The sequence below is a fragment of the Lepisosteus oculatus genome, chromosome 20 (genome assembly GCF_040954835.1).
Source record: "Lepisosteus oculatus isolate fLepOcu1 chromosome 20, fLepOcu1.hap2, whole genome shotgun sequence".
Lineage (NCBI taxonomy): Eukaryota > Metazoa > Chordata > Actinopteri > Semionotiformes > Lepisosteidae > Lepisosteus > Lepisosteus oculatus.
Window position 1 is genome coordinate 16,268,883 of NC_090715.1, and position 23,157 is coordinate 16,292,039.

Genomic DNA, 23,157 nt, shown 5'->3' on the forward strand with positions numbered 1-23,157 from the left:
ATAGCTGAGGACCCCTAGAAGTGTCCTGGCGTTCATGTGTGCACTGCCAGTGGCTCAGTGCCCGAACTCCCATCCAGCCACGCGAGCAAGTGAACAGCTACACAGTCAATGTTTCAGGCTATAAACAACATAGCTCTGTCCAAGGACAAGGGAGGTAAGTAGGAAAAAGAACAGAGAGTAGAGAACTCAATCAGCTTTAGGGAAGATGGAAGACAGAATGTGCATTATCTATTTCTCTCTCAGTTCTGCTGTCACTACTTAAGCACACCCCCCTCTCACTTATACTCCCCCTTTCAGCGGCTCCAGACAAAAGCATTCCAAGTGTCTACAGAGCGTCTGTCACACGGCTAGCAGTTTAAAGGACACTGTTGAGATGAGTCATTCCTGAGAGGCTCTGGCTGCAGCCCATAGCTCTTCCCCCACAGTCCCCTGCCACCACACCTCTCGGCCTCCACTGCTGCACTGCTCCACTGTGACTGGCACACATCCGGGCTGGCAAGCCTGAAGAAGTGCCATCATCTCTCTTGTTCAGCACGACCTTATTTGACCACCAGAACCAACCCCCTGATCAGAACCAGACTGGGACTGCACGCTGTGACCACACCATGTTTCATTCTATACAGACACGTTGCTGATGATCCTGGCCTAAAACCCTCTACATTTGTCTTCAGTTAAGCAGTCTGCTCTTGCTGTTTAAAGCTAATTACAATTAGTACTATAGGAAAAAATCAATACGGCAGCATCAGCAATCAATCAACATGACTCCTAGATGAAATTCCATCTCTTTTAGAAAACTAGACCTTTAACACGTTGTGCATCCTTAAATAAATGTTTGGAAAAGAGGGAATCCTGTATCCTGTGAAAGATAAGGTTTCAGCCCAGGGCCTGCAGTTATTAGAGCCTGATCTCAGTGACTCGCTAGCTAGCTCACCTAAATGGGTCCAAAACAAAGAGGTGGGATTTCAGGATGTTTGCATCAGACTCAGTCGCCCATTTCAGACGACCACCAAAGCGCACCCTGATGTTTTTGACTTGCACTGCCATTTACACCCAAGCCCTGTGAGTGTGCGAGTGTCTCGGCGTTCCCTGGGGGGAGTCAGGAAGAGCTGGCACTGGCCCAGAGCTGCAGGAAGGGCTGGAGGGGGGAGGGGGCTGTAGACTGGGACGCTGCCACAAAGAGGGCCTTGTGAGAAGTGGGCCCGCCTCTACAATGGCCCCGCTGTGGCCGCCCTGGCCTGGGAGCTGGTAACGCCAGCCAGGCGCAGCGCAGGGGAGCCCAAAGGTGGGAAAGGGTCTGAGCTTCGCACCCCTGTCTTCCCATCCCAGTGTCAGGGACGGAGGCCCATAGAGCAGCGAGGGAGGGAGATAATCGGACAGCCTTCATCCTGCAGTACAATGGCTGACAACAGGAGTGCCAGAGAGAGAATCCCGCACCCCCTGTCTCACCCCAAGGCTCTCCACCGCATTTACACTTAAATACACTGCCAGGGTGCAAAACACAAAATGCTGGTGGGAACGCAGGCTTTAAAGAACTGTGATGACTAATACTTTCACTCACTGTGCATCAGGTTTAGATCTCAGTACCATGCTGTGGAGTTCGAAGGGACCTAACCACTTTTAAGATGGAGTTAAACTTAAAGAAACGTAAACAAGTCTCCTTTCATAGCTCAGAAAGGTTTTCATCATACTACAGCTCTGCCCAGAAAACAACAAAATCACCGACCGGAGCTCTACCAACAGGGAAACTGCAGATGCCCAGCTGGGAATCACAGAGCGTCACTGCCACCTAGTGTTCTAGGAAAGGAGCTCATGGGAGACTGGACTGTGCCATTAAATCAGGTTTGAATGGAAACACAAACTCATTTCGACCATTGGATTGGAAAAAAGACTTTCCCAAAATAAACTGACAGGCTGTTCAAATCTTAAAATATTTCAGAGGTATTCATTTGAGAAATTTTGATTGAACTACACATCAGTTTTTTTCATTCCACCCATCTATTTTCTAACCACTGTTTTCAATACAGGGTTCGTGGGGATCCAGAGCCCCTCCTGCCAAACAGGTCCAAGGCGGGCTACACCCTGGACAGGACACCAGTCCATCACAGGACACACACACACACCCTGGACAGGACACCAGACCATCACAGGGCACACACACACCCTGGACAGGACACCAGTCCATCACAGGGCACACACACACACCCTGGACAGAACACCAGTCCATCACAGGGCACACACACACACCCTGGACAGAACACCAGTCCATCACAGGGCACACACACACACCCTGGACAGAACACCAGTCCATCACAGGGCACACACACACACCCTGGACAGAACACCAGTCCATCACAGGGCACACACACACACCCTGGACAGAACACCAGTCCATCACAGGGCACACACACACACCCTGGACAGAACACCAGTCCATCACAGGGCACACACACACACACACCCTGGACAGAACACCAGTCCATCACAGGGCACACACACACACCCTGGACAGAACACCAGTCCATCACAGGGCACACACACACACCCTGGACAGAACACCAGTCCATCACAGGACACACACACACACCCTGGACAGAACACCAGTCCATCACAGGACACACACACACACCCTGGACAGAACACCAGTCCATCACAGGGCACACACACACACCCTGGACAGGACACCAGTCCATCACAGGGCACACACACACACCCTGGACAGGACACCAGTCCATCACAGGGCACACACACACACCCTGGACAGGACACCAGTCCATCACAGGACACACACACACACCCTGGACAGGACACCAGTCCATCACAGGGAACACAAACACACACTCACCCTGGACAGGACACCAGTCCATCACAGGGCACAACACACACACAGTAGCACCAGGGCCAGTCTTCCCAGAAGTCAATGAACCTGCCGGTACGCCTTTGGACTGTGGGAGGAATCTGGAGCACCCGGAGGAGACCCACACCGGCACATGGAGAACAGAAACCGCAAGGCAGCAACGCCAACCACTGCCCCACCATGCTGCCCTTCTTTCATTCCTTAACGGCAAAAACTCACTTTATAACGTGCTCCACTTACTCTGCATTCCAACAAGAACCCTTCTATTGAGGCTTCTGAGGGGTCACTGTAACCAGAATCGCTTCAGAATAACGGCCTGTACTGCTCTCTTCAGTTGGGCTTGGGATTTTTGTACCAGGGCATTCTTGTTTTTAAATACTCATAATGCTTAAAGTAGCCATTTAAAAACAAAAACAACACACTTCACAAAATAAAGCTAGAGACGGTTCATTTATTATCATCCGTGTTCCAAATAATTAAAAAATGCTCTGCTGTATTTTTTTTCCCATCTCAAACTTGAAAACATCTGGTGTTCGTGGGCTGTAGCAAACACCTGGCAAGACCAAGATGCATCTTCCCCGAACACCTGAGGCCAAGCCAAGACAGCTGCACTGGGAACCGGGCAGTCAAAACAGGAGGCAGGGATGCGTTTTGTACTTGAGAATTTTATTTAAAATAAAGTTTAAAAAGCCAACAGGTACAGGTCACCATATAAATACAGAGCACACAATGAGAGGGCAGGCATCGGTGTTTGGGTGGGAAGATGAGTGCTTAACCTAACAAGGTAAACAGGCCAGATGGCCTCTTCTCATCTGAAGCCTCCTACTCCGTCACAACCCCCGTGCCTGTGGCCACAGAGACACGCTCTCCACGGTTCTGCTGACGTTTGAGCGCAGTCACTTCTAAACCATGAAATTATTCTGCGGAGCGACACAGACTGGTGTCAGGTTAGTAAGCTTAAGGACATTCAGAAACTTTGCCACTGTCGCTCCTGGAGGCTAAAGTATTGCCTGTGTTGTGTTAGTCAGTCCGACTCAACCTGCTCAATCACTGCTGTACATTAGTCTGCAATACAGAGAGGGGTATGTAGCCAATGTGCAATAGAAAACCATCTTCAGTCTTTCATTTTTTTGCTCAATACCCAAACACTTCTGCCCCATAAGCACTGACTCATAAGGTACAATTATGTGCATTTTCTCAAGGAAACCCAAAGTGCAAAACCAGACTGTGCTGCTTTCTTCAGTTCTCCTGTAGAAGACAGCAAACATCACACCACATATAACACAGCTCAAAAGTTTTCCAATTTATGCTCAAGAGGAGTATACAGGCATATCTCGCCGTCATTAAACCATTAAAACTAAATTTAATAAAAATGGGAACAACAGGATTAAAAACAAATATATACAAGAAGGATAAAATTAAAGCTCCACAAAGACAGTCTGAATGCTGTACTGGTAGTGTTCGGAGAACGGAGGGACATTTGGCCTATGGGCAGATGTTTAGGAAGTGCAGGGGTGACTGTCAGGCCAACAGTCACACCTTCCTCTCATCCACTCTTTGTAACCAGACTGGCCAGTCCTGGAGCTGAGAAGCCACAGGACCCGTTCTTTTTATTGAATCTGAGCCAATAAGGTGGCAATCTGTTTAATAATTTGGTTCAACATTCACGAACTAAAACGACAGTACCATTTGCTCCAGGATATGATATGGGGAGTTAAATAAAAGCCCTTCAAAATTCATTCCAGGATTTATGTACAACCAGCTTACTGTTTGGAGCCCCCCACACACAAAAATAAGTTACATAAGTAAACAGCAGGTTGTGAAGAAGACTTGGTTCCTAATCCATTTGAGCACATCTGCCTACTCCTGATCTAGACGTTCCTGTGAATCCTGCAGGAGTGGGTCTCTCCAGGATTTCCACACACTGTATAGATGGTGTGCTCTGGAGAGACAGACTCTCATCGCACACCTGGCCATGACAAGAGACCTCATACACACAGGCACGTAGCACAACATAACACAACATACAAAACCCTCTTACAAACACACCAGGGTCTACAGCATGGCCTCACGCTTGTGCCTTTGGTTGACTTCTATATAAGAGTGCATTTTCTACACAATCCAAGGCAGAATAAAGAGATCTATAATAAAGTTAAAGTACAAGGCATACAGATCTGCATATACCAATACCAACATCTGCATGATCTCTCTGATCTGCACACACCTTCGCCGGCTTGGCAGTGCAAGCAGAGCTCTCGTTTAGAATTACATGCAAGCAGCTCCAGCTCCTACATTAACACCAATCTCTCAATTTATGCAGATGGTAGCAGTGTGCTAACTTGCTTCTTATTAAAAAATTCACACCTTACATGTCTGCATGGTAGTGCATTACCATAAATCTGTGTTATTACCAACGTTCAGACGAAGGAAAGAATCCTGCCTCTTATGTACACGTCCCTTGAAAAGGTTATTATGCACATGAAGTTCTAAGAAAAATTATATTAATTCCCCAAAGTCATGGCAGGGATTTTAATTTCTTCATAATTTAATGTAGCTTAATTAGATGTACCTATATTAAAAAAAAATGTCCTGCTACACTAAATATCTTGTAAGCTATTCATTATTTAGCCAAAACTTAAAAAACATGCTTAGGGGCTGCGAAACCAACAATAATGCACTAACTAAAAGCACATGTCCCCTGTAGAATCGCCCTCACCCCTCCCCGCAAGTACCTGGGCGCTTTTCTTAGATCAAGGACAGTACATCTTCCTAGAGCTGGACACACACAGACTGCGGGGCACAGACTCAGAACAGACAGGTTTCACTTCAACTGACAACAACCTACAACAGGACCTAGGATCTGTCAGTGTCCAAGAGGACATAGAACCAAGCTTCAAAAACAAAGTAGCCTTTATTTGTGTTACATTCTGTTCTGGTCATGCAAAGTATATCACTATGTCTTTTGATTTTTTTAATGACTCAATGTCCCACAAAACTAAAGTGGAGGGGAAGCCTCATTATTAACCTGATAGGAAGATACAGCTGTTTAACAGATCACCAGAGACATGCAAACACACCACAAATGGACAGAAGATGAAAGCAACTTTGGCAATGAAAGGAGAGGATAAGGAGTATTTGATGCCTTTATATCCCTAACAGATCTGTGCCTGTGAATTTCACTGTCCAACACCACCGGTTCTCAATATTGGTCCTGGGACCCCCGTTTCTGTTGGTTTTTATACCAGCTGGGCCCTGAATCACCACAGCTAATTGGTGACTTTAATTATCTGCTTGCTTGTTTAGATGTTGTCTGCATTCTGTCCTTGGCTTCTAAAATACCCTAGCTAAGGTACATTGCCAGCAACATCAGTACACAGACCTTTACAGAACCACTCCTCAACATACTAATCAAGAGTTTTTTGGAATTTCTGACGGAAAAAGTTATCAATGGAAGATTCGTTTATGATGAAGAGACACGGGTGGGGCTGACAATGGATCAGATGGCCACAACAAACATTCGTTTTCTCCACCTGCTTAAGCCCAAGCTGTCACATTTCAGCTAACAGAGCAGAGCAGGTCTGAATCTAATGAGACTTCTAACTAGTGAGATCTGAAACTCACCCATTAGCTAGCAATAACACATCCTCTTCAGCATCTGAAGAGCTGAAAGCAAATTTAAAAACAGGGCTAAAGCAGAAAATGGAAATTAATCAGCCTGGTATTAAGAACTCGGGAAAACTGTCAGGCTGGACCCAAAAGTAGAGATAACAGTGGTTCCCCAGAACCAGGACTGAGAATCATGGTTCCACACTCTGTTTAAATCACCATTTCTGTACATCAAGCACACCACCCCATAGACACAGGGGAATAAAACGTTACCAAATCTATAAACACAGAAAACAGGATGCTCTTTTGGCATTTCATAAGCTTTGTCTAGAAAAAAACAGCATCTTAATTAGCTTGCATGTATACATAAATGAGAACCATCACTACTTTGACTTACTAAACGGTGCCTCAGCCACAGAGCAGGACTCGTGCGACTCGAGACGGGGCAGAGAGAGAGTCAGAGGTGGTGCTGCAGCTCCTGTGAATCAAGGTGGGGTGATGAAGAGTTGAAGAGTGAAGTGTGATAAGGTCTCTGACCCCTTCGCAGCTTCTCTGTGCCTCTCCTGGAGTGTAAGCCGACGGCTCTTCACTGCGAGACGGGCGATGGCTCTCTGCTGGGCCATTAACAAACTTCATGTTTTTAACTTTGAGGAAGATTACACCATGGAGTCACTTCATATCGACCAGGTCTTTACAGACAAGGATGCTGTGATAGAATAATGACGTCAAGTTAAGATCTTCAACCTGAGCTTCTATCAGGTGATTAAAGCCAATTTATACAGCTGCTGGAGTTCCTGGCAGTGCTGCGACAGAAGTAGAAGTTGATCTGAAGGATCCACAGACCTAGACACAGGGCCCTTACTCACAGCGTCACTAGCAGATTCTTCCAAGCTCCGAAGGTAGAAGCAACAAGCCTCACTTGGAGTGGCCATTAAAAACAAGCGAGGGGATGAAATGATGCCCCCCTTGTCATTGGTGAACAAAGTAAATGTTCAGAGCTCAGAGTAGGATTCCTTCAGATCTGGAGAGCTGCCCAGTGCTTCTGAGCTCATTACAGCATTATAACATTCTGCAGAATCAGTGGAACAGCTTGCACATTGTTCACAGAGATTGCTTTGGCTTCTTATTCACTAGACTCCCTTCCTCTGAAGATGGAGACCGCCTTGAAACTCAGGAAGGCTGCATCTACACTGGAGCAAGTGAAGCCCAGATCTACACAGGTCTATTTCAGCAACATCCCCGACCATGAGACCCTGTGCTCAAGGAATACAGGGCATGTCGGAGACTTTTCTGGGATATTGGCAACAGTTGTGGAAAGCGAGCCGATACAAACATCAATGAACTGATTACAACCCAAATCAATTTCTCAGGCCTGCTCTTCAACACCCAGGTTTGGGACCGGTCAACCAGACGTAGCCAGAGCTCTGGCCCAGACGGTCTCTGGGGTTAATGGTGGTTTATCAATGCCCAACATTTTTATGTTCCACCAGCAAACCACCGGGGAGATGTAGAAGATAAACTTCAGATTTTACAAAAAGCGACGTTAAAAACTCCCCCAGCTTAGACAAGCTGACAGGTGCCACGCAGGAGAGTCACCAAGAACTCAGGCATTGCAGTCCTTGTGTTAAAACAAGTGACAATGCAGAATGCAACTCCTCTGCACAAACCAGTTTAAAAACAGGACATTTCTTGTCACAACACAGGCATTCAAGTCAATGCACTTTGACCTGACGCCACGCCTTTATCTGGTAAAAACCTTATTCCGCCTGGGGACGGACAGTTCAGGCGTCATCAACGCCACCAGCCGACTGGTCTTAGATTGTCACAAGCGTTACGAGAGATTGTTGGACAGACTTGACCGAGGAGTTCGAACATTCAGGGGGAAGGATGGCTTCTCTGGTTTGAAACGACGCGTTCTTCTCTCGGGCTGGTTACGAACCCTGAACCGTCAGGGTCGTTAACAGCCGACACGCAGCAGAGGTTTGGTGTTGCAGAGGCTGCACTTTGTGCAGTGCGAGAAGGTGAGGGGGAGAGCGGGTGCGAGCAGCTCCAGCGCGAGAGAGACGGGAGCCTGGAGGAGCGATGGGGATGAGGGCTCAGCCGCTGCCCCGCCTGCTCTTACTTGCCCTGGAAGCTGCTGAGCTCCATGTCGTCCTTGCGGCGGCGCTGCTGGGCAAACAGGGAGCTGAAGGGGTACAGCTTGGCCTTGGCGGGGTACCGCTGCCCGCCGATGTCGACCTCGTAGTCGCCGCGGTTGATGAAGTCGGGCGTGACGACGGCGGGGGGCCGCGGCGAGACGAAGCCCAGGCAGACGTGGCGCTCCAGGGTGTAGCTGTAGGCGCTGCTGCTGGTCACGCCCACCAGCTGGCCGCTGCGGTAGATGGGCTCCCCCCACCAGGGCCACAGGTCCAGCTCGGCGTCGTGGTCCTCCAGCACCAGCATGATGAAGCGCCGGGCCACGCCCTCCTGCCGCTGCTTCATCAGGGCCTCGCGGCCCAGGAAATCGGTGCCCTGCGTGGGCACAGAGCGAGAGTGAGCGAGAGTGAGCGAGAGTGAGCGAGAGTGAGCGAGAGTGAGCGAGAGTGAGCGAGAGTGAGCGAGAGTGAGCGAGAGTGAGCGAGAGTGAGCGAGAGTGAGCGAGAGTGAGCGAGAGTGAGCGAGAGTGAGCGAGAGTGAGCGAGAGTGAGCGAGAGTGAGCGAGAGTGAGCGAGAGTGAGCGAGAGTGAGCACTGGAGTGTTGGGATGCTTTCAAACCTGGAAATAGACAGAAACACAGCCCCCAGATTAAACTGAGAGAGGAGGAGGTGAAAGTACTTCAGCAAGTCCGACGTCTCACCTTGTCGAATTTGACCCTGAACTCGCGGCCACACTCCAGCGGGGTGGTGAAGGTGTCCAGGTCCTGACCCCAGAAGGCAAAGAACTTCTCGATGCGCAGGCTGCGCAGGGCGTAGTACCCCGAGTTCCGGATCCCATACTTCTGCCCTACGGACATCACCTCGTTGTACACGTGCAGCGCATACTGAGAGGGGGGAAGAGGAGGAGGGTGAATTCACACAGTCTGCTAGAAATGCATCCCTAAGTCCAACAGTCTGGGATCGCTTGTGAATTCTTCTTGAGTGACTGTGCAGGCAAAAGACTCTCCAGCTGTGTTCAGAAATTTAAATGCAGCTCACATTTGCTCTTGATTTGCAAAACTGTAGCAGGGTGACTAGCTTCTGATAAGTTTAAAGGGATGCCAGGACGCCGAGACCAATAGCAAAAAAACAAACAAAGATGATTAAGTACGGAGTGTGAATCTTAGACTTTCCCTGGACAGCCCTTTCTTGAGACGTCTGGATGCTACACTAATAGAAATCCCAAACAGTCTGGGCTTGCTGGTATCTGGTATCGCACCAATGACTTTTCACTGTCGCTGGCAAGCTCACCCTAGTCTGCCTACGCAACCTGGGAGGGCGACGCACTCGCACAAAGGACCAGCTCGCCTGCGCCCCCCCCCTTTCTACACCCTCAGTGAGCTGCGTGCAGGGAGACAGGGGGCGCAGCTGGCATGAGGAGGAAGGGGGGAGGCGGCTGTACCCTCTGCTCTCGGAGCCTTACCTCAATGGGGATGTAGAGCATGAATCCAGGCTCCCCCGTGTGCGTCATGCTCATCACGCGGATGCCATTGGCGTAGCCCACACTCATTTCCTGCCAAGACAGCACACTCAGAAGCACGCCCCCTAATGGCCAATAAATCACCGCCATGCCCAACCAGCAGAAGAAGACCTTGTGCAGAGAGGACCTAAAGAACACAGTGCAAAGCCGGGACAAGCTGAATAACCTGGAAGGCTACGATGAACAGATGCGGGCCCGGGTGATGTCACGTACATTGTAGCCAATAAAGAACAGCACTCTTTTACCAAGTAACCCTGCAGCCACAGATTCTTAGTTTAAGGCAGGAGTCTTTCTCCTGGTGTGTGGAGGGGCTGGGGGGGTGGTTCGGTGTCCAGTCCACACAGAACCGCCACGCTACACTGTGTCAGGACTGGCGCGCCGCAGGAGGGAGGGAGGGAAGCCCACCTTACAGAAGAGCGAGGGGAAGTGGTCAGGAGTCATGGGGACGTAGGACAGCTCCGAGAGAACGTCCATTGCACGCGGTCCAATCAGGTTCAGGGCTGGAAAGACCGGAGGACAGAGGTCAGAGAGGTCAGAAAGGACCCGTCACAGGACACTGGACAGCCACACTGACTTCTGAGCCGCACCTCAAGGGCATGGAACAAAAGAGGCGATTATATTAATTAGCAATTAAATCTAATCTAGAACCTTTTAAGTTTTCTAAATGCAGGCAATCCGGCTATTCTGACTGTTCCCTTTAAAACTTATGTCAGATGGTTTTACTTGTATTATGCCATCTGGTTCTGGTAATCAAAGTGAGCTCAAATTTCTTGCACCGTTTTAGCTTGTGACTTCTGGGAATACACACATCTATTTGATTTTCCACAGTGAAGGACTGTAAACACGTAAATGTAAAACTATTTTGAAGGATTGAGTTTATCCCAAGGATGAGCTCTACAAAATGAGTTAGTGTGAAGAGACTAAAGCAAAACATTTGAAAAGTTAGTGAGGTTATCTTCCACGTGAGTTGCATCACAGCCTGCAGACATAACACTCGAGGAAAGGAGAGAGTCAGACGTTCAAACACCTGCCAAAGCCCTTAGCAGAACCCATGACAAGAGCCAGGTGCGATCACACCCCTCCGCGGCGACAGGGCGGGGCTCTCACCTGTGTACTTCCAGGTCACGTCCTCCAGGTGCAGCTGGGGGTCACTGCGCATGTGCTTCCTGATCCAGGCCCAGCAGTGCACCTGCTGGTCAGTGGGAGAGATGATGAAGAAGCTGGGGGAGAGAAAAGCTGGGATGAGCTGCTTTTTTCCTGCGCACACACACACATCAGCAAGTCGCTTCAGGATTGCCTATCCGGGCAGGATACACCTGGACCATCACACACGGACACGCACACTCTCACACCAGGGCCTGTTTTCCCAGAAGCCCATTAGCTCACCAGCATGTCTGTGGACTGTGGCTGGAAACCAGAGCAGCCGGAGGAAACCCATGTGAACGCAGGGAGAACACACAAACTCCACGCAGACAGCACCCCAGGTGTGGAATTGAAGCCAGGGCCCCAGCGCTGCGAGGCAGCAGTGTTAATCACTGGGCCACTGTGCCACAATAAACTGTATATCCTTACTGTCTTGTCAATGCTTACATGCACTGTCTAGAACATGCAAACGGTCAACATAAAGTCTTCTCCACCGTGAGCTTCATTCGGTGTTTCTGGTTTGATATCAATCACTCTGGGGCTGCTTCTTGGGAAGAAGCATTCCCGAGAATTCCCTTCATTTCCCCTCCAGGCCCTCACGCTCTGAGCGCCAGTCCGCGCAGCCTGCCGGTCTCCCGCTGAGCCCCAGGGGCCCCCGTGCCCACCCTTCACCCCCCACCCTGCGCACCTGTTCTTGCTGAGCCGCACCACGCTGCAGTCGTTCTCGTAGCAACCCCGCTCGTTCAGCATGCCCGTGTGGACAATGTGCCCGACGGGCACGTCCAGGTCATTGGCGCAGAGGTGCTGGAGCAGCTCCAGGGCCTGGTCCCCAGTAGACTGGCAGGACAGAGAGAGAGTGGTGAGCAGAAGAATCTTCCCCACTCTCAAACAACCACACAACTCTGTAGACGGAAACCGGGCTCAATCTACAGCCTTCTGATTAAATTCCAAAGGATTCCCACAATACCATAAAACTGAACACCCCAAAACAACAACGTCTCCTCAACCCTTTTGCTTTCTTTTTCACAGAACAGATGCTCAGTACAAACCAACTGCTTTTATCAATGGTGTTAGTAGTGTGTTACTAGTGACAGCAGTACTGTGCACATTAGTCACAATGGTAATGCACTATCTAAACATGTTTTTATGGCGATTATGTGCTTTCCTCTGCTCTCCGAGTTCTTATGGAGGTGTGGAAATGAGGTTTATGGCTTCCAGGAACAGAGGCCCCGTGTGAGCTCAGCCCAGGATTTAACCCCTGCCCTACAGCTGTGTGTAGTGTAGCTGCACCACAAGCCCCTCCAGGCCCACTCCTGTTCTCTGGCTGAGCATGACGACTCCTTGCCATGCAGTGCCTGGAAGCCAGGCTGAAAGGCGTGACTCACGCTGAGCTCGAACTTGGTGAAGGAGGACATGTCGATGACGCACACAGCCCCCTTACAGCACTTCACCTCCGCGCCCACGATGTCAAACCAGTCGGGCTTGTAAAAGGTCTTGCTCTGATCCAGGGCCAGGAGGTCTGAGGACAGAGCATAGACAGGAGCACACATCTCACCTTTCTGGAGTAAAAGCATGTCACGTGGCCTAGAGGCATCCATGAGCGGGAGTCTCTCTAATCTAATCTTGCAGTCTCACAGTTATTATTCAAATTAATTCTCTACTGTTGCTTTTCCCCATGTGAAAGGTAAGATGGCGAACTCTGTATCATCTTAAGCCTCAAGAATCAATGAGCCAAAGTGCCGAAACCGGACATATTCCTGAGCGCAGAGCGCAGGAGGCTGATGGGTGGGGGGGCGTCTTACCTTTCCCAGATGGGACAAAGTACTTGGCCCTCTCGAACCCGTGCTTCTCCATCCAGCGGGCTCCCTGTGCGTCGAGCCGGTCGTACAGAGGAGAGGTGCGAAGCTGTCGCCCGGTCTGGAAGTCCCAGCGTGGCACCTTCAGCTCATAGATCAGGGCTGCAGGCACACAACGTGTCCCGAGCTGCATCAGGCCTCCCAGCGACACCTGGAGCCCAGACCCCTGACCACTGCCCCTCATGACAGCCCCTACAGCTCACTGGCACTGAACACCACTATCCCTACTGCACAAGGGCAACCAAGAACTGGCAAACCGATGGGGTGCAGCAGACACCGTTTACCTGCACCCCATTAATTAACTCCTGGTGGCCCAGGGCATCATGAAATGGCCTTTAAAACGCAGCACTGATTGGAAGTAGGTCCCCACCTTAGACTTTATTCCAGGCTTTGATGATGAATTCTAACTGAAAATGTTCTCAATTTAACATGAGAGCTAAATGATATTTGTGTCTTCCTGCCACTTACACAATTCTGTGTTCAGCTGAAACATTATATACATACTCCCAGTCATGTATAACATGTTCATGTTATTTCACTGCGTCATTGTCTCCAATAATAAATAAATCCAGGTGTGACAGACTACCGATGGCTATATGCTGTATGTAAACTGCAGTAATTAAATGACTAATCGCGATGATCGTTTAATAAGTGGCTTTAAAAGAAGCTTTATAGATCTCCATGCTGCATGTCTGAAACGCGGGTTTCGAGCTACGCTAGCTGGGCTGCTGTCCCCACCGGCCCCCGCCGGCCCCCGGCGGCCCCCGGCCCCCGCGGGCTGTACTCACGCATCACCTCCATGACGCGGTGCCGCAGGAAGGTGCGACTGCTCTGCAGGTTTCCGAAGCGCTTGATGTCCAGGGGCCACACGTTGTCCGAGGGATACCCGTACGTCATCCACTCCGCCAGGTACCTGCGGGCGACGCCAGAGGGGGGCGGCACTCAGAACGCGCTGGGGGCGCGCGTGCTGCCCTGCGGAAACCTCTCCAGGACGCGCGGGCGTACTCACTTCCCGGCTCCTCCGGCCAGCGACAGCCCCGACGAGTTCATGCCTCCCAGCACGAAGTACCCGCTCACAGTGGGCGTCTCCCCCATGAGGCAGCGCATGTCCGGGGTGAAGGATTCTGGGCAGTTGACCAGCTGGTGGATTTCACAAGAATCCAGGCTGGGCATGCGGCGCAGGAGGGCGCTCAGCATGGGCTCTGCGGGCACAGCAGGGCGAAGACACGGGTTTGAACGGGGAAAGCAGCACGAACAAGGCCGACACTGGCGAAGAATTCAAGGCTTAAAAGCAGACGTGGATCACAACTCTTTAGAGTCTTTAGACTCAAAAAAGCACTTGAAATTAGTAAAACTAAATTTCAATGACAGTTTGTGAACTGTAGTTTTTAAACAGATAACCTTACCTACTGCAAGCACCCTGGAAGAAACAGTCTGCCAGGTCACTACGCTAACTGTGTGTTTAAGGCGTTTTAAGCAATATACGTAAACATTTTAAACTGAAAACACAAGGCACTTCTGTACACAAAGGGTTGTGGGAGTACAAGCCACCAAACCATGTTGACGAAGCCAAGACCCTGGACAAGATTCTTGGACCAACCTGCCACTTTAAAACGAGGCTAATATACCAAAAACATCAATAACAACCATCTGCATCAACACACGTGGCTCTGTGTCAGTATTAGTGTGCCTGAGACGGAAACCTTGTTTCAGGCCAGTGACTCAATGAAGTCATTCAAAAAGCAAGGCCACAGTTAATGCAAAATAATTCAAAGAGTTCAAAAAGTGCAGCCTAGTATAATTTAATGACATTGAAATTAACACATCGGCTCTGTGAACCAAGCTCAGTTCTGATGTGTTTGACAATGCCAACTTTTATTTTTCACACAATCAGCTGGAATGATTGTTGGGATAAAACTGTTCGTTACTCATTGCATATCCCGTCCTCCCAATGAATAATTCTCCAATGCCCCCCCACAATTCCCCCTCCCCCTGTTCTTGCCCTCAACACGACGAGCCGGCGCCCCCGGTGCGCACCAAAGTGATCCCAGTCCTCCTGCAGGCCCTGGATCTCCAGCTGGTTCCTGCCCTCGGTGAAGATGGGCTTGGGGTTTTTCTCGAAGCCCCCCGACAACACCCCCCCCTGCCAGGCCCGCACGTAGATCCGCCCGTCCAGGTCCATGACCACTGTGGGCACAGAGAGAGGCGGGCGCGTCAGCGACGTCAACACAGAGGAGTCAAACGAGGACGTCTGCCTTTCCAGCACAGACCCTGAAACCTACCGACTTCAGACGAAACACGCAGGAAGCATTAAACGACAACACTCCACGACGTGCAGCAGGGCGGACTGCATGAGAATTTAACACCCGTCAATTCGCTTATCCCTGATTCAATCTGGCTAGCCAGGTTAAGTTCAACTGGAAAAGGAGCTTCGCAGCAAACTAGTGAGCAAGTGAGTCTTACTGACAGTTTTGCTGCCCATTTCATTACGGGGAGGCATGATTATCATGGGGGCAGAGAGGGAAAGTGCAGGCTGATGCCTGTTTTAGCTGATTACTATACACTTGCGATCACTTACCAGGCAAAACAGTCAACAAGCTCATTTAAATTAATTTAAAGCCAACGCAGTGGTACTTTAATTATCGGGAGGGTTATTCGTGTTTTTTAACCATACAGACTATATACTGCGGTGCACTATATGACAGTATGGGGGTGGTCTTGGCGAGATGTGAATTTGGCCAATGGAGAGGATTCTGTGCACCGAACCCTCACGAATGTCGAGACCCTTCTGTGCTTCATCTCCTGATATTGCACTTCCAGCAGCAGCGCTGCCCGGACTCGGACTGCAGCCCTTCACAGCTGGTCCCCCCACCCTCCTGTCCCAGGGGGCGCCGGGGGGCTGTCTTACCTGGAGTGTGCGGGGCCAGGGGCCGGGGCAGGGGCTTGGTCAGGAGGTAGAAGTGCTCGCAGGCGTGCAGGGGCACCGACACGCTCTCCTCGCTGGCCTGGCCCAGCTCGTACGCCCACTGCCAACACAACACAGTCACCAGGCAGGCTGGCACAGGACACCCGCACCGCTACAACACGCACACACCGCTACAACACGCACACACCTGAATGACCTGCTTAAATAGCAGCATTTACAAATGGTTTCAGGATTTTAGCCCAGCATGACTCTGAGACCCATTGATTTTTCCCTGAACATTTAACGGTGCCTAAATATTTATAGAAAATGTTTTTCCTCATTTAACCTTCCTCAATAAAATGTCAAAAGCTCATTTATACAAGCCAGTACTACAGTACTTAGTGTTTTACATCATAAAAGTGGCCCAAACTACCAGATTTCTTCTGCAGTGGAGAAGCAAGTCTTGTTCCTTGCTTGTGAAACGACTGTAATTTGTGTTGGGGTAATTACTGCGATTTCCTTGCTCGAATACCCCAGCGTTTCGCTCCCGAGCCCGTGGAGCACATGCCGTAGTGCCCACGCATGCTGCCCTGCGAGCTGAAGGAGGCCCACCCACCTGCCCTGCGCAGTTCACGAAGTAATCGCACTCGATGGGCCCGCGGTCCGTCTCCACGCCGTGCACGTGGCCCTTCCGGACCAGCACGTGGTTCACACTGGTGCGCTCGTGGATCAGCACGCCTGTGAGACAGCGCGGGGAGGGGCAGGAGAGAGGTCAGAGCGCAGCGTCACCGGGGGGTCCAGTCTGCACAGAAGCACACAGGTGCTCCTGTGGGGTTTTCTTACTCTGCACTGTGGCTCTGGCGCCCTCCCTAGAGAAATAAGCCTATGCAAAGAGAAAAGATTACCCCAGAAATCCAAAACAAATGATCATCTTTAACCACTAAGGAACTCCCATGTGTCGGTGGCACAGGGGTGCAGTGGTTAACACTGCTGCCTCGCAGTGCTGGGGTCCTGGCTTCAATTCCAGACCTGGGGTGCCGTCTATGTAGAGTTTGTATGTTCTCCCCACATTTGTGTGGGTTTACTCCAGGTGCCACAGTTTCCTCCCACAGTCCGAAGACACATTGGTAGGTTAAGTGCCTTCTGGGACAACTGACCCGGGTGCGAGCGACCTGTGACCCCGAATTAGACACAGCAGTTTGGAAAACGGATGGATGGAACTCCCATTTACTTGACAGTTCAGGTGAAGAGTCCCTTCCCACTCAAACTCACCGTGCTGGGCAGAAGCCACCGCCAGGGCATGGTTCACATCAGGCGGCGAGACTACAGCGTCCCCGGGCACATGGACAGCCCCCACCAGGTCATGAATATTTACCAAGGGGTGGAGCGCCGACACCTGTTTGGGGGTGATGACATCACACTGGATCCCTATCACCCTGACAACAGGAAGAGGACACAGGTCTACAGATCCACCGAGACACAGAGCAGCAGCTTTCCTCTGACCTACACGGGCGTACAGAGTATCGGCCCCTGCCTGGATCTCTTCCACACTTGGCTGGGTTACAACTTTAACCTGCAACTCATTTGAACTGGATTTTTTTCTGCATAAGTAGCAAAATATATTTAACATTTTGATGGGGCATAATCATCTTTATTGTAAAATAGTTTAAGGCGAAACAGAAACTGAAATATCCAGCTTGGAACAGTATTCACCGCCCTGAGACCTCGACCATTCAATTTTGAGTTGCTCCCCCTTTTGCAGCAATTACAGCCTCCAGTCCTCTGCAGTACATTGTAACCAGCTTTTCACATCTTGCAGGTTTGATTTTTCACCCACTCTTCCAGAGGAAATTCGCTCCAGCTGTTCCAGGTTACTGGGGGACCACTGGTGTACAGAAGTCTTCAGTTCCTGCCACAGATTTTGTCTAGACCTTGACTGGGTCACTCAAAGACTCCCACCTACTTCTCTTCAAGCCAGTAAGGGGTTGCTTTGTGTTTATCCTGCTGAAATACGAATCTCCTGATGAGCAACCCATGCCATTAGTCGGCAAACACCATGCTTTAATGTGCAGATGGCGATTTGTGAGTGAGGAGTAGTTCTCTTCTTTCTCCAGGCACAACACTCGGTATCGAGGCCAACGAACCCAATTTTTCATCACATTTTTTTCCACATCAATGCCGGAAAAAAGCCGACAGGCACGCCAGGAGTACTCACTTGAGGCGGGAGGCCAGGCGTTTCAGCGAGATGAGGCGGTCCTGATTCTGGGCCAGGCAGAGAGACCCTGTCCTCACGTACCCTGGAGAGGACAAAGGGACGTCATTCCTCCAGCCCAGCAGAGCCTCCAGCGGCACAGAGGAACTCCGCCAGTCACTGCGTTAGGTTATTCCACAAACACCAAGAGTGAGAAAACTCGGGCTCCAGGAAATAATGCATGGCTCTTACTCAAACAGTCCAGACCACTGGTCTTCCAACGCCGAATTAGGGCTTTAAAGTGAAAAGTACTTAAAATCCATGTTGTAACGAAAGGTCTCAAGAAGGTTAAAATCAATTCATTTTTTTCTGCTTTGCAAAGAGGGTATTTCCGAGATGCCATATGGATCTGGACACCTCCCCCTACCCAATTATAAGCTGATGATGGGTTATGGACTATTGTGTTCTAAACGCGCACTGTCTCTTTAAGAACTCCTGCTGACAGACTGTGAGTCGTGTCAGTGCCGAGACCGGACTCGGCAGCACCTACCAGTCTTCACCCCAGTCTCCGCCTCCAGCTGCTGGTAGAGCCTGTTGGAATAGTCTGCCATCCGGCTCTCGACGAACATGTGCTTGACGGTGCTGACGATGCCGGCACACAGCCGTGTGGTCCCCGCGCCCAGCCTGGCACACACAAGACGGATAAGATCACGTTATTGGCCATATACAATTTCCTTTATCAAGAATTTGTCTTTTCGCAGACCCCAGCTTGCTCTCCATGAGATGCACAGACAGGGAGAGAAGCTGGGGGTCAGAGCACAGGGTCAGCCATCTATACGGCACCCCTGGAGCAGCTGGGGTGAAGGGCCTTGCTCAGGGGCCCAACGGAGTAGGGATTCCTCTACCGGCTGCGGGATCCGAACTGGCAACCTTCCAGCCACAGGCGCAGATCCTGAGCCACTGAGCCACCGCTCCGCCAGAGGAGGATACGCAGACAAGAGGCTACTCTGACAGCCTGGACCCCACTGTGGAGCTGAGAGTTAGAGGGCTGCTCTGCCTGTGTAGCGCACACACAAGAGTCAAGTCCTCGGCTCTTTTCCTGGTGCGTTTGTAGTGCATCTGTAGTCTTCAAAACTCAAGGTGCTCACTTTTGTTGCAATGTGAGCTCTGGATTCTGCAACTGCAGAATTTACAGTGAACAACAAGCCCTTTGCCATAGCAAGAGAGAGGCAGACTTCCACTGCAGAGCAGAGATCTAATTCAGATTTTAAAGATGCAAATTCCTCCTTATCTGCAGATAACACGTGTTGGATACATTAACTAATTTTTCATTCTTGGACATAGGACATTTAAATAGGTTTGCTTTTCATCTGTAAAACTTCTACATCTCCACCTGGTCCCTTTCACATGTACAGGAGGACATTTTTGATAAAGGCTGTTTTACTTGTGCCTCTGTAAACATGCAATGACACATTATGGAATTATGGAATAAGATTACAGGTATTCGGGGAGAACACAGAGACCTCAGAAGTATTTACACCTACACAAATAAATCCTGTGAATTTAGACAGCATTTTCATCCCAAAACACAGGACAGAGCCCACTTCATCCACTACGCCTGTGATCAGGAGTGTTACCTCACTAACTGAATTAAGGGAGAAAGACTGTGCAATCCCAAACCTGAAGTCCAGCTACCATCCTTACTCTCATCAGCAGTGCCAGGGAATCTTTAATGGCCAAGTAGCAGCAATGTACTGCGCCTCCAAACGCACATCGCCTCTCCCCCTTCTCCATACTGGGGCGCTGGTTTGGAAACTCGGGGTTCACAGGACGGAACACCACCATCGAGGTCTCCCCGCAAGCAGGTCAAAGGTGGCGGCGGAGCTTACCTGCCCTGCTCCAGCAGCACCACGTCCTTCCAGCCCAGCTTGGCCAGGTGATAGGCCACCGACATGCCCACGATGCCCCCTCCGCAAATGACCACGCGGGCCTGGGAGGGCAGGGGGGTGGGGTGCGACTCCCCCGCGGTGGCCAGGCTCCTAGGAGACCCCCATCGGCGCCGCACGCCGAGCAGCAGCTGGGGGAACAGGGCGGAGGACAGCAGGGCCCCCGAGCTGCGCGCACCGCCGCGCATGGCGCCGCCACCTGCAGGGGCAGACACACGCAGTCAGCCCTCCGCGCAGCGGGCACAGGAGCACGAAACCTGTACCTCCGAGATCCGCTCTCGGAGATCAGGCCTTCTGTGCCTTTGCAGGTAGTTAGGCTCTTGCAAAACACACTGCGTGCCGTGCGGTCCGCCACAGCTCACCAGCCTGAATTCAATCCCGAGCACCGACCTCCGCTTGGAGGCAGAAGGAAAAACAAACCTGCGTCGCGTTCGCCCTTGCGAGTGAAGCCTCCCAGGATCTGAGTAGTATCCCCGGCCCTACTACAATGACAAGCGGTGCAGCAGGGGGGCGGGCCGCCCGGCGGGCGGTGACCCTGTGCCACACGGGCGGCACGTAGCGCAGGCAGCCCGGCCCGGAGCCCGGAGCCCGCCCCGCCCGCGCACTCCCCTGCCACAGGCGTCTTCTGGGCAGCTGGAGTCATCACTTACCAGCTGAGAGAGCCGAGGTGCGCCGCTATCGCAGCCAGGGTGAATCCCCTCTTTGTCCCCCGACGAAACTCCAGAGAACCCCCCCCGCCGCCGCTCGCTGACCCGTTCAACCCGAGCTCCGTGCCTTGTACCGGCGCTCAGCTCGCACCTGTTGGCAATCTCTGAGGCAGCCCCAGCCGCCGGCCTTCCCTGCTCTCTTCTCCTTTCCCAGACAGCTTCCGCGCTGCTGCCTGCCTGCCCCGCACGTCCTCACGAAAGCACCGCGACCCGCCGCGTCCCCCAGGGCAGCCAGGCGGCACTCGGACTAACCCGTCTTCCCTCTACGTCCGGGCCTAAATCCGGGAGTTAAATCCCCGGACCTCGCTTCTAATCCCGGAGCTCAAGAGCATTTGCAGGATCGACGCGGTCAAACGAAGCTCTACTGCGGAGTGACCTGGGGGAGGAGAACCCGTGCGCGGCGCGTCACGCCTCTGCGTGGACTACAACTCTGCGCCGTGACGTCACGACGAGCGTGGCCAATGGGCGGGCAGCACGGTGCCACACCCTCCTCTGCTCCCCAGCTCCTCCACTCACGCCCGTCGACACATGATATTGTTTTCAAAACATCACCCAGGCAGCAGTAACTTTTGTTATCGAGGTGAAAGGGTATACTATACCGTTCCTCTTGCCTAAGACCAGAGGCGCGCAATAACATTTCCCGGCTATTTAGGTCTAAATTAATTTCCCTTTTAAATAATGTTCACCATTTGGGCGGCGTGAGTACATGACCGGAGACAGTAATTTTTTAAAAGTTTTAATTTGTGAAGTGCACCGAGTGCTGCCCGTTTCTGAAAAATAAATAAAATAAAACATCTCACCAGCTCGAAACTTTGGAGGTTTGGGGGGGGTCGGGTGTATCTGAAGAAGGCCGTGGCGTGTCGTTGAGGTTTCTGCAGCACTCTTTTGCTGGATGTTGTTGCCTTGCTCTTGGTGTCCCTTCCTAGGCGATGTGTCCTTGGTGGAGCTGTGCCGTAGAAGGTCATCTGACCGCAGCAGGCGCTAGTGGGTACTGACTGTCCTCCCTCTCCAAATGTCATTGCTCTCAAAAACAACTAAAAGTTGTCGACCACTAAAGGCGGGGGTCTTTGTTTTTGAATAAAGTCCAAAGGCAAGGGGTGGTTTTATCAATTACACTGTCCTTGGTGGGTTTGTTTTTCATTCTTTGGTGTAGAAAAGCCCGTCATTAAAGAACTGTCCCGACGCGAACTCACTTCAAATGGTCTCCAAAACAAATTCGGGCAAAGCTTAATTTAAACACGTGTGTGTGTGTGTGGTGATTAAACTATAGATAATTCTCCTGGTTATTGACGGAATCTTCAGATACTGCGGGATTTGGACTGACGCAATTAAGAGTCCAGAGCTTCGCCGCCACAAGCGCTCGGTACCTCAGAGCTGGGTGCTGTATCTGTTGGAACAGGCCAGAGCCTTAACTACTGAATCCTCTTTTAAAATATTTACAATGGGAAGAGCACCAGCAATTTCTTTCAGTGATGTTGGCCAAATAATGTACCAGTATGTCTTTGGACTCTGGGAGGAAACTCCTGGGAACGTAGAGAGACCGTACCAACTCCACAAAGATCAAACCCCACTGCACCTCAAGTTCATAAATCTCACCATGACCCAGAATCCCAGAGGCTGTTCTAGAAGGGCCACTTATTCTCAAGCACGATTTCAGGTTGCGAATAGGGGAAGATCCCTTAACCCATCGTGGTAGCTTTGGTTGCTACAAACTACCCACTTATGGATTTTCCTTCCACTTGTTCCAGTTCAAGGTTGCAGGAGAGCTGCAGCCTATATGGAAATGCAATGGGCACAACATGAAGTCTCATCCCGTGGTTTTCCAGAGGAACCTGTTGGTTCAGCTCCAAAAGCACGACTTGACAGCGTGTTGCAGACACCTCACTGTCATCTCCTCCCCATTCATATGTTCTGCAAGAACAATAGCTTGAAAACCATTGAACGGACATGCTCAATTTGCAGTTGTGAAAGTTGTGATCCTGCCCGCGCACACACTTATAACAGTCCAAAGGCACATGAGCTTCATGTTAAAACTAAACAGGTGTTCAACACTGATCAGCTGTACAAAGTGCCTGATTTGCAAAGACCCATGCAAGCATGTCACAGTGTGATCAGCTCAATTACAAATTGGTGTTTGTGGATTTCTAGAACATTAAAGCCCGTTAAGTCAGCCAGCTGTAGATGCTGGAGTGTCCAAGAGTTTTCCCCAAAGCACAGTTCCTGCCACAGTCCACTGGATTCCACTCAACCATCTGGTCAGGGAGAATCACGTTACATCTCGGAGGCATGTTGTGC

The 23,157-nt window shown here is 50.9% G+C and overlaps 1 protein-coding gene across 3 annotated transcripts; it reads right to left on the reverse strand.

Annotated features, from left to right (window-relative positions):
- Window positions 1-3,499: 3,499 nt before the first annotated feature.
- Window positions 3,500-21,803, reverse strand: pdpr (pyruvate dehydrogenase phosphatase regulatory subunit). Of its 3 annotated transcripts, none has more exons than XM_015368188.2 (18): window positions 21,663-21,803; window positions 20,099-20,354; window positions 18,760-18,893; window positions 18,234-18,315; window positions 17,291-17,454; window positions 16,635-16,756; window positions 16,022-16,139; window positions 15,151-15,300; window positions 14,123-14,315; window positions 13,902-14,026; window positions 13,060-13,215; window positions 12,643-12,776; window positions 11,946-12,094; window positions 11,222-11,334; window positions 10,520-10,614; window positions 10,058-10,147; window positions 9,297-9,479; window positions 3,500-8,971 (listed from the first exon to the last, which is right to left on the reverse strand). In XM_015368188.2, exons 2-18 carry the CDS (start codon window positions 20,341-20,343, stop codon window positions 8,579-8,581), a joined length of 2,646 nt encoding a protein of 881 aa, XP_015223674.2. In that variant the 5' UTR covers window positions 20,344-20,354; window positions 21,663-21,803; the 3' UTR covers window positions 3,500-8,578. The 3 variants fall into 3 exon arrangements, with proteins under 3 accessions (XP_015223674.2, XP_015223673.2, XP_015223672.2); XM_015368187.2 differs by lacking the exon at window positions 21,663-21,803 and adding an exon at window positions 20,954-21,266; XM_015368186.2 differs by lacking the exon at window positions 21,663-21,803 and adding an exon at window positions 20,806-21,266.
- Between the last annotated feature and the right edge of the window lie 1,354 nt (window positions 21,804-23,157).

What these genes read in the sequence shown, in the direction of transcription:
- pdpr (XM_015368188.2), bottom strand. Translation starts at nt 20,343, where the DNA reads ATGCGCGGCGGTGCGCGCAGCTCGGGGGCCCTGCTGTCCTCCGCCCTG. An exon ending in CCGCGTCATGGAGGTGATGC is followed by an intron (nt 13,216 to 13,901) that starts GTGAGTACAGCC and finishes GTGTGCCTGCAG; the next exon opens with CCCTGATCTATGAGCTGAAG. An exon ending in TCCCCTCGCTCTTCTGTAAG is followed by an intron (nt 10,148 to 10,519) that starts GTGGGCTTCCCT and finishes CTGTCTTGGCAG; the next exon opens with GAAATGAGTGTGGGCTACGC.